A 10,774-nucleotide genomic window follows, 5' to 3' on the forward strand; every position below is an offset into this window, starting at 1 on the left:
CCAGGAAAGGAATCCTATAAGGATACGCTGTTGACTAGCCCTGGACTTGAAAAAGACCATAGCGCCTCGCTAGACATGGATGATGATGATCCTAACCCTGAGGATAAGTGGTATAAAAACGACGATGACCGAGAAGATGATGAGAAACCTTTCAACCCGTGTCCCAAAATTTCGGTATCTAAGGAGGAATTTGAAGAGTGGTGCAAACCTTGGAAGAATGCCCTCATGGTCAAAGTACTGGGGAAACGTGTCACGTTTGCGTTCATGGAACAACGTCTCCGCAGAGACTGGGAAAAAAAAGGTAAGATTCACGTTATTGACATGAATCGTGACTATTTTTTGGTTCATTTTGCAGCTGAGGAGGACTACGCGCATGCGCTTATGGAAGGTCCCTGGATGATTGCTGGCCATTACCTTATCGTACAAAGATGGAGGCCTTTCTTCCTAACCGAAACCACCGAAGTTAGAAAGATCGCCGCCTGGATTCGCATCCCAAATCTACCGATCGAACTGTATAACCACCGATTTCTCTGGAGGGTTGGCTCGGCCATCGGACATATGCTCAAGATCGATCGTACTACCTCAATCCACTCGAGGGGAGAGTTCGCCCGGATATGTGTTGAGATCGACCTGGCAAAACAACTAGTGCCACGTATATCCGTTCTTGGTTGTGAGCTGAACCTGGAATATGAAGGACTGTACCAAATTTGCTTCACATGTGGTAAGTATGGTCATAGGTCAGAGCAATGCATGGAAGACGGTGCTAGCAACGGCGTCCAGACGGAGGAGATCCGTACAGCCGACACTCCGCAAGGTGGGGCCCCAACTACCAATGTGGCTGACGAAAATGGAAGGCTCACTGAGCAGCAGAATCACCGCGATCCTAGCAACGGGAAGCCCAACCCTGATTTTGAGCCGTGGATGTTGGTGAAAAAATTTAATAATAGAAAGAAATCCCAATTTGGACAGAAACAATCCCACGCCAACCGAGATATGACTAATTTCCATAACACTGACGAAGGAATCTCTCATAAAGGGAATATTACCAATTTGGGATCTAGATTTGATATCTTGCCAGAAGATAATCCGGGATTGGTCCAAGGCAGTGAGAATGAGGCGGTAGTGGGCCAGGACATAATAGGGAAGACTGGGCAACAATTTACCCAAGCCCAAAGTGAAACCGAGACAACCCAAATGCAGAGAAGGGTCATCAAACCGGGAGCTGGTAAGAACCCGCAAACCCATAAGAAATCAGTTCCCCCCCAAAAACCAATGACAGAACCGGGTAGGAAAGAACCAAATGGGAAAAACAAAGCTCAAACTCCGGGGATCTCCACCACGAACCCTAAAGGGCAGGAGGGCGCAACCAAATCAGCAAAGGGGAAGGAAAAAAGCGCCGAGCTTGAAGGTATGGAGTTGTTGTTTCGGAACACATGAGAAGGATGGTGCAGGACAGATGGGAAACTTTCGAATTTTCGAAGGGCAATCAAACCACCCTGGAAGGGCATACAGTAAGAGAGAATTTGATCTTCAATCATGAAAAACAGCAGCAACCTCCGAATTCGTGTATGGGTAGTTCAGAATACAGGGGTAATCACTTGAAATTACTCGACGTGGCTATGGCCGATGCGGGTGGTAGTGGAAAACTGGAAGCCTCATCCCCACAGGACCAAGGAGGTCCGCTGTTAGGATCCCGTAACCGAAGGTGAACCCAGCCGTTTTTGGCTTTTCATCCATAAGGTTATAATGATGAACATTATTAGTTGGAACTGCAGGGGAGTAGGCAGCAAAGCCTTCCCTTCTCTTATCCGTGATCTGAGGCATGAATATGGTGCCAATATGTTCTTCCTCTTAGAAACTCATGTGAGTGGTGTTTGAGGTAACCAGATTAGAGACAAGATAGGTTTTGATAAATCCTTTGTGGTGGATGCAGTGGGTCATGCTGGAGGTATATGGTGTCTCTGGGATTCTTCTGTCTGGAGTGTGGATGTGATTGGGCACGACAAGCAGTATGTGCACCTAAAAGTCTCAGGTAACAATTCCATGCCATGGCTCATTACTGCTGTTTATGGAAGCCCCCAGCGTGTGACAAGAAGAACGCTGTAGCAAGCCCTTAAATCTTATGCTGCTAATATCAACCTCCCCTGGTGCCTGTTGGGCGATTTCAATGCTATGTTAAACAACCATGAAAAGAGTGGAGGGGCACTGAGCAATGGCCATGGTGCATGTAAGGAGTTTCAAGAGTGTGTCTCGACCTGTGGCTTGGTTGATTTGGGCTTTGCAAGATGAGCGTATACTTGGAAGAGGGGCAATCTTGCTGAGAGGCTGGACAGGGGTTTGAGTAATCTGGATTGGCAAATTGCCTTTCCAGAGGCCCTCGTTAAACATATGCCGATGTTGAAATCAGACCATTCTCCTATTTGCCTGCAACTGTCTCCTGTTAGCATGCAAAATAGAGGAAGGAGGCCGTTTCGTTTTCTTGCTGCTTGGATTACTCACCCTGACTTTGGGAATGCGGTTGATGCTTCTTGGAATGTCCAGGGCTCCTGGGCAGAGGGCGTTCTTAACTTCAAAGAGAGGATTAAAGAGTGGAATAATTCAGTCTTTGGGGATATCTTTAGATGAAAGCACAGAATTCTTAGAAGACTCCAAGGAATTACTTCTAGTCTCGAATACTCTCATAATTATTTCCTTGATAATCTTCAAAAAGAGCTGTGGGTGGAGTATGAGCAAATTCTCCTTCAGGAAGAACTGCTTTGGTTCCAAAAAGCCAAGAGTAAGTGGATAAATTTCGGGGACTGCAACACCAAATTTTTCCATGGTTCTACTATGGTTAAAAGGCGAAAAAATAAAATTGCTTCCCTCCAGAATGATACCGGTGATTGGATAACTGACAAGGCTACTCTTAAATATATAGCCACCTCCTTCTTCTCAAATCTTTATAAAGATAACGAAACCCATATTCCCTTTATCCTGGTGAAAATGTTTCCTGCTATGAGCAGCTCTGACTTCAACAGTATAGGCAGGAATGTGTCCGATGAGGAAATCAAGGATGCAATGTTCAGCATTGGGAGTTGGAAGGCTCCTGGCAGAGATGGTCTTCAAGCTATCTTTTACCAAAGTCAGTGGAACAAAATAGGTAGCGACATATGCAATCTGACTAAAAATATTTTCCAAAATCCGGACAAGGTAAAAGAGGTAAACGAGACGCTTATCACTCTTATCCCAAAAATAGAACCTGTGGAACATCTTAAGCAACTGAGACCCATCAGCCTGTGCAATGTTTCATATAAGGTGATTACTAAAATCCCGGCCAATAGGTTGAGAAGTGTCATGAATAATTTGGTTATGCCTAACCAGTGCAGTTTTGTTCCCGGTAGGCAGAGTTCTGATAACATCATCATCACACAAGAAGTCATTCACTCCATGAGAAATAAAAAAGGTAAAAAAGGTTGGATGGCCATCAAGATTGACCTGGAAAAAGCTTACGACAGGCTCAATTGGAACTTTATAAAGGAAACACTCATGGACATTGGTTTTCCCCAGAACTTCATTAACCTAACCCTCTCTTGTATCTCCACTACCAGAATGAGAGTGCTTTGAAATGGGGAAGAGCTGGAAGAGTTCTCTCCCACCAGAGGTATAAGACAAGGAGACCCCATCTCCCCGTATATTTTTGTACTCTGCATTGAAAAACTGTCACAACTTATTAGTGCAGCAGTAGAACATGATTTTTGGAAGCCTATTCGTCTAAAAAAGGATGGACCGCCTATCTCCCACTTGTGCTTTGCGGACGATATCATTCTCTTTGCAGAAGCCAACGTTGACCAAGCCAATATTATTAATAAGTGTCTTGAAGCTTTCTGCAAAAGCTCTGGTCAAAAAGTTAGCAAAGATAAAACTAGAGTTTTTTTCTCCAAAAATGTGGGTCACAATGTGAGAACAGAGATTAGTAATGTCATGCAATTTACCAGAACAGATGATTTGGGAAAGTACTTAGGTGTCCCTATTCTCCATTCAAAAGTAACAAAGCACACCTTTGAGGGTATCATCAACAAACTCCATGTCAGACTAAACTCTTGGAAAGCCTCATCTCTCTCCTTGGCCGGAAGAACAACTCTGGTAAAATCCGTCCTTTCTTCTATGCCTTTATATAATATGCATTTTGCCTTATTACCTACTGCTACTTGTAATTCTATTGATCGCATTTGCAGGAATTTTATTTGGGGCGATACAGACCAAAATAAAAAGGTTCATCTTCTTAACTGGAAGAAGATATGTGAGCCAAAGCAATCTGGTGGACTGGGCATTAGACATGCAGGACAAATGAATCAAGTCTTTATGATGAAGGCTGGTTGGGGGCTTATAGCTAGAAAGGATGATCTTTGGGCCAGAATCTTCCGTTCTAAATATGGCTGTGGAAACGACACTATTCTTAAAGTGGCTAAAAGGAGAAATAACTCAAATCTTTGGAAGGGCATTTATGCCTCTTGGGACAACGTGGAAAGCAACTGTATCTGGAGAGTTGGCGATGGTTCCCAGATCCGCTTTTGGGACCATTACTGGGTCCCCGGAGTAGGCCGGCTAAGAGATTCCGCAATTCAGGTAAGCAATGGTATTAACTTATCTGAGATATTGATGGACTTTCTTGATGTTTCAGGGCTTTGGGACGTGGGGAAGCTACAAAGGATGCTACCAGAGGAGATCATTAAGAAGATCGTGGCTATCTCTCCCCCCTCCCCTTGGAAGGAGGCGGACCACCTGGCCTGGGGACCCTCCTCGGATGGATCATTCAGCACAAAGTCAGCCTACCAGTTGAACATGGAGAACCAACATGCCCCAAACAAGAACTTCCGATTGGTGTGGAATTGGCAGGGGCCGGAGCGCATCAGAACCTTTCTTTGGCTGGTAACCCATAATGCTATTCTTACGAACTCAGAGAGAAGACGAAGGCACCTGACTAATGATGACACCTGCCCAAGATGCCGAAGCCATGAAGAATCAACCATACATGTACTTAGGGACTGCCCCTATGCTATGAGCATCTGGAATAGACTTATTCCCCCTAACGAGAGGAGCTCCTTTGTCAATACCGAGCTCAATGAGTGGTTATACCAAAACCTGACAACCAATAAAAACTGGAACTGCCTTTTTGGTGTTGCGTTGTCGTCCATATAGTACCTCCGAACTAAACTTGTCTTCAATGGAGAATCGGCCCATGTCACCACGGCCGTTAACCAGATTAAAGCGCGATCGGAGGAGTTCTTCAGCCTTACCAGAAGCAGTTTAAAGCCGCAGAATTTCCAAGCTGCTGGTGAATCTCTCATCAGATGGTCTTGCCCGGAGGAGGGGTGTGTTAAAGTTAATGTTGACGGGTCCTGGTTTGGTCACACAAGGAATGCAGCCTGTGGCGGTGTTTTTAGAGACTCAGATGGGAGATTTCTACAAGGATTCTCCTGCAACTTGGGGAACTGTTCAATCATGCACACAGAATTATGGGCAGTTATCCATGGGCTGAGTATTGCTACTACTAAGGGCTACCAGTGTCTTGTTGAATCTGATTCCACTGAGGCCATTAACTTCATCAACCGCGGATGCTGCCCCACTCACCCCTGTGCTCCTCTAGTCCAGGACATTCGTGGCTTGGCAGCTAGAATCCAGAAAATCACCTGGCTATACTCTCTCCGTGAAGCAAATTCTGTGGCGGATCTACTTGCTAAGAAGGGACAAGAACTCCCTATAGGGCTGCACCTGTTTGATAAAGCCCCCCCCCCCCCCCCCTTTTCTATTAACTATGCTCTTCTGTGTGACTGTTTCGAGACCCTTAGGCTAAGGGGTCTTTAGTCTTTTATTTTTGCTTGCTGTTTGTTCTGTTTCCTTTCCTTGGGTCCTTGACCCCCTAGTTCACCAAAAAAAAAAAAAAAAGATTACTCTTCTCACTAATCTATCTCCGTGTAACTACTTAGAATATCATAAACAAACAATATTACAATACAATTAATAGGAAAAATGAAGAAGGAATAATATTCAACATGGAGAATAGTAGAACAATACACAAGGTTTTAATCTGAGAATCATGACCCTATGTTGCTATAGCTAGTTAATCAATAATCAATAATCAATTCACTCAATACATCCCATTCCCAAGCAGAAAATTGAGCTATTGATACAGCTGCTACTGGGAATCTCAAATTAACACTATAAAGGATTCAGAATTTAGAAATTTAGAATTTCTTTTTTCTTGTTTATTCAGCTACTACTAGGAAGCTCACAATAACAATACCTAATCAAACCTTTAGCATGAATGACATTTATTTACAAGATAGGCGCATATTCAATGTGATTTCATTGCTTGGAACCTTGGCATCATACCCTTGTAACATCTGCGGCTCGGGATGGCGAAATTTGTGCCCCGGATTCGAGTTTCTTTATTAGCAACTTCCCCCAAAGACCTTTATTTACAGCTATTTCTCGTCTCTAGTAGACTGTTGTAAGAAAACATGTTGTAAATTAAGGTCCATCTTGTTGAACAAGAGATTTGCAACTGCTCTATCAACAATGTTTGTCTCTGATTCCATTGGTTCCTTTTCCTCAGACCTAAACATAATGTTGTAACCACTTGAAATTTGCTTGGACAGAGATAAAACATTGTTCAATGTGGAGACTACCATTATCCAGAATAGTTTTTATTGTTTATCACCACTACTCTACTCTGATCATGGTTTTAAATTGCAGCTACGGTTGCGGGGGCACTGTGGACAAAAAATTGTGGCAGAACATGATAGTGCTGCAATTGCTGCTGCAATGCCGATGCAGTGAACACCACAACAGCAATTTTTCAGCCACAATTGCACCTATGCACAGCAATTTAAAACCATGGTTCTGACTTTACAATTAAACCAAACTGTCATCATATCAGGGTTTTTTTTTTATCAACTATTAAATAGAATAATAATTCGAAGGTAAAAAAAGAATGAAAAAGATAAAGCTCAATCATAGTTCATGCTGAACACTTAAGTACCTTACCAAGTGTCTTTTTAACGAGTTTCACTTATGTCTTTTATTCAAATAAAAAACAAAAATGTAAAAGTAAATCTCTCTATGTTTTGGATATACCTTAAATGGTTGGCAGATGATAACATCATGAATTTAAGGCGTATAAGAACATAACAGAAAGGCAGAACAACCAAATCAAATACCTCTCGGTTAAACCGTGAACTGCCTGTGGTATTGCCTTTACCATATAGAGATCTTGATTCTGATTCTCTCCTGCAGCCTGTTGTTTTGTATTTCGGGCAAGACGGTTCAAAGCATCTCGGAAACAAATCCGTGTCTTCTCATTGAACTGGTCATAGCAAAAGGAAAACAAAACAAATCAGCAACATGCATTATTCATTATTTCATCCAATCAGACGCCATTGATTTCAGTTTACCTGCACAATAACTGTCTCAAGATTCTGAAGTATAGATTCCTCAAGAGAGAACTGCTCATCCATGGTCTCATCTCTACTGCACCACTCGAAAGCATCCAACTCCTCGAACATAGGTTCCTTGAAGAGAAAGAGATACAATTAGTTGCTTAAAGCCTTAAAGTGAAATTATGTAAATATGATAAACCATACATATATTCTCTTTTCTCTTCTGTCTATACCAAGAAGGATGGAACATTCATTTAAGTACATTGCAAGTGGCAAGGGATAGGTCAGACAGTGCAAGAATATTTGTATTCTCAGCAAAAATCAAAGATCGAAAGGATGTCTTGAAAAGAGAATAATCTTAACTCTATCTCAAATCATAGCTTCTCCAAGCATGAAAATATGAATGTGATATTCAACATTGGAAAACACAATGCCTTTTAATTTTCAAGTCCATAGGTGCAGTCATCGAATCTTGGTTGAACATATATGAATATATAAAATACAAAAAGTACTAGAGTGGCATGTATTTAACCCAAACTACTGCAAAACAATTAATAAACAAGTGAGGTACCCAAATTACCAAATGAAACATCATTTTGCTAACAAAATTACCATGGAAACATAAAAATTCAAATCCTTAATAGAAACTTTCCCCTCTTTAGGTCAATTTGTCAAATAAGTATAAGCCATTTGGGTATACTAGGAAAATATTTGCTCTTCCATTCGAGTCAATAATTTCTATCTTATCAAGCAAAGTGTTACAACACTTTTCAACTACTAGTCAAGAGGTGATTATCACCTCTACATCGAGACAATCCTTAGATTCTGAGTCACATGGAACAAACGTTGAAGCCTCAAAATCTTTCTGCAATTGATCTGTCGAAAAGAAGCATATTTTTTCAGGTATTTTGTTCAAGTGTTCATCCACATATAATAGATAACTTTCAAAGTTACTTGATACATTAAATTAATATCTAGTAAAGAATCATCACCAGGTATATTGCAGCAACATTTTTCAGGGCACAAGAAAAATGACTTCTGTGAGTTTTCAACACAGGGAGGACCTTCAAATAGAGAATCCCTGCAATATGCAAAATAAGAGATGATGCTGTAAGAAAACAAATAATCATTTCGAACTGAAAATTTCTGTCCTATCATAATCAAGTGAACATTGAACGTCTCTGTCGAGTTACATGTGATAATGCAATGAGAAGTGAAAAATTAAAGCCTTTCCACAACAGAATGATTAAGGAAAATGGGAGCTCTTACCATGCCATAACAGGTTCATGCTTATACAGTTCTGGGAACCATAAGTATGATTGTGTTAGTCCACATTGGCTCCCAGGATAAAGATAAATTTGGCGAAATTTGGAATGCAACAAAAACACCACAGAGCAATTCAATTTGAACTAGTTAAAGCATGTCACAGAATCTAGATGATTAGTCCCAGAGGTTACGCTTATACACAAAAATGTCATCAATCTGTTCAAAACTTGATAGGTCCTGAAGCTCATAATTAGGCTCGTTGTGCGAAAATGCCATTTGTTGAGAAGGTTGTGGTCCACATACACTTGAACTATCCTGCTGAGAAGCTCCGAGATCAATCTTTTCAATGAAATATTTATCAATGTAACTGAGTTCCACCTCTCTTGCATTAGGGGCACTTAATTCCCATCTCGACCAATTCTCTGGTGAACATGCATTGAATAAATCTTCATATTTGGGAAGAATAAAATCATGAATGCCATGACCATCGTAGCAATCCATAACAAATACTCTGTAGAGTGTTCATAAGTGCAAAGATTAGCCAGTTAAAAAATTGTCTTTATAAATGGAATCATGAAAATATGGACTTCTAGACTCCAAAAACTTGTGGCACTGTCAATCAATACCATAAAAGGAAGGTTTTAATTATTCTGTTAGTCCCTATAATTTCATTGAATTTTCAATTAGATCCCTATACTTTTTTTTCTTTTCGATTGAGTCTCTATACCATATCAGATTTTTAAATTAAGTCCCTACTGTGATAAAAACACTGGAATTAACGGAATATTCCGTTAAGCAAAATGAATATGCCTAACACTTGACTGAATATTCTATATAGTTTAACAGAATATTTCGTTAATTTCAACGTTTTTGTCATGTAAGAAATTAGTTACAATATCTGACATGGTATAAGGACCTAATTGAAAAGAAAAAAAGTATAGAGACCTAATTGAAAATTCGATGAAATTATAGAGACCAACAGAGTAATTAAACCTAAAAGGAATTAATGCGCAAGCAGCTCCTACTAAAAGGGGGATTTTTGGGGCATTTTGTCAAATGTTCATATTTGGAGGATCATAGGTGTATTTCTTTCTTTCGTGTACTAAATTATCAACATCATAAATCCTATGTTCCTTCTACATGCTAAATATACAAATTTCATTATCAAACCTACAAGATTTCATCTCTAGTGTCATAGGAAAAGGTGGCAGACTCCAACTTTTAGAACCCAAAAGTCATGAATGTAAACTTAATTGGGTATACTTGATAATTTTGGATTAAGCTAGTTATATTACATTCTTATAAAAAAATTATATTTTTATGATAGATCCATCACTCTATTCTTTTTTATGTTGAAAATTATTAAATTAAAAATATGTTTCATGAAAAGCTTACACTCCAAAACATAGCACGATACTCCATTCATGATAGTAAAACTGAGAGAATCAAGGTTTAAAAACTAAAAATCTTTGAACCGAATTCACAAGCAAGCAACAAAAGGAAACGAATGGAAATAAAAATGACAGAATAAATCAAGGGAGAGAAAAAAAAATTAAGAGAAAATCGATGAAACAAAAAAAAACCTAAAAACCACATAACTCTCCTATCGTCATAATTTCCAAAGAATCCTCTTTGAACAGAAAACATATTTTAAATATAAGATTGATTTCAAAGACTTACCCGCAGAGAATGATAGAAAATAAAGAGAACTATAGTTGATGAAAGTTGAAAGCTAATAAAGACAGCTGAAGAAAAGTGTAGTGTCAGCAATGAACTTCAGAGTGTTTTCAGCACGCAAAACAGAGGCGGCTCTGGTTTTGTGGACTAGCTACGGTAACTTGTAAGAATTTTTTAGGCACATATATATCAAAAGTCGAAGGTTGAATTAGGAAATGTTCAATTCTTTTTTATATTATTATTAATAGGATATGACACAATATAGGATACGTGAATTTAAAATATATATAAAGTATTTTTTAAATAAATTATAATAATAGTTTAATATTAAAATATAAATTAATTTTTTATTTTTTTAATTATATAAAATATTTAAAATATTTTTTATTTTAATAATTAATAATATATATTAT

The 10,774-nt window shown here is 39.4% G+C and overlaps 1 protein-coding gene across 2 annotated transcripts; it reads right to left on the reverse strand.

Moving 5' to 3' along the window:
• Window positions 1-6,021: 6,021 nt before the first annotated feature.
• Window positions 6,022-10,512, reverse strand: LOC130943871 (protein LNK3-like). 2 transcript variants are annotated; one of them, XM_057871936.1, is made up of 7 exons: window positions 10,365-10,512; window positions 8,884-9,195; window positions 8,411-8,499; window positions 8,218-8,294; window positions 7,434-7,550; window positions 7,200-7,345; window positions 6,022-6,597 (listed from the first exon to the last, which is right to left on the reverse strand). In XM_057871936.1, exons 2-7 carry the CDS (start codon window positions 9,183-9,185, stop codon window positions 6,465-6,467), a joined length of 864 nt encoding a protein of 287 aa, XP_057727919.1. In that variant the 5' UTR covers window positions 9,186-9,195; window positions 10,365-10,512; the 3' UTR covers window positions 6,022-6,464. The 2 variants fall into 2 exon arrangements, with proteins under 2 accessions (XP_057727919.1, XP_057727920.1); XM_057871937.1 differs by lacking the exon at window positions 10,365-10,512 and having other exon boundaries at window positions 8,688-9,106.
• Between the last annotated feature and the right edge of the window lie 262 nt (window positions 10,513-10,774).

This window comes from Arachis stenosperma, chromosome 8, assembly GCF_014773155.1.
Source record: "Arachis stenosperma cultivar V10309 chromosome 8, arast.V10309.gnm1.PFL2, whole genome shotgun sequence".
Lineage (NCBI taxonomy): Eukaryota > Viridiplantae > Streptophyta > Magnoliopsida > Fabales > Fabaceae > Arachis > Arachis stenosperma.

Bases quoted from the DNA above. Each gene is read 5' to 3' on its own strand.
- LOC130943871 (XM_057871936.1), bottom strand. From the start codon at position 9,185: ATGGATTGCTACGATGGTCATGGCATTCATGATTTTATTCTTCCCAAA. The intron at 7,346-7,433 runs GTAAACTGAAAT...TGCTATGACCAG, and splicing joins TTGAGACAGTTATTGTGCAG to TTCAATGAGAAGACACGGAT. The intron at 6,598-7,199 runs GTATTTGATTTG...CATTATGTTTAG, and splicing joins GTTCACGGTTTAACCGAGAG to GTCTGAGGAAAAGGAACCAA.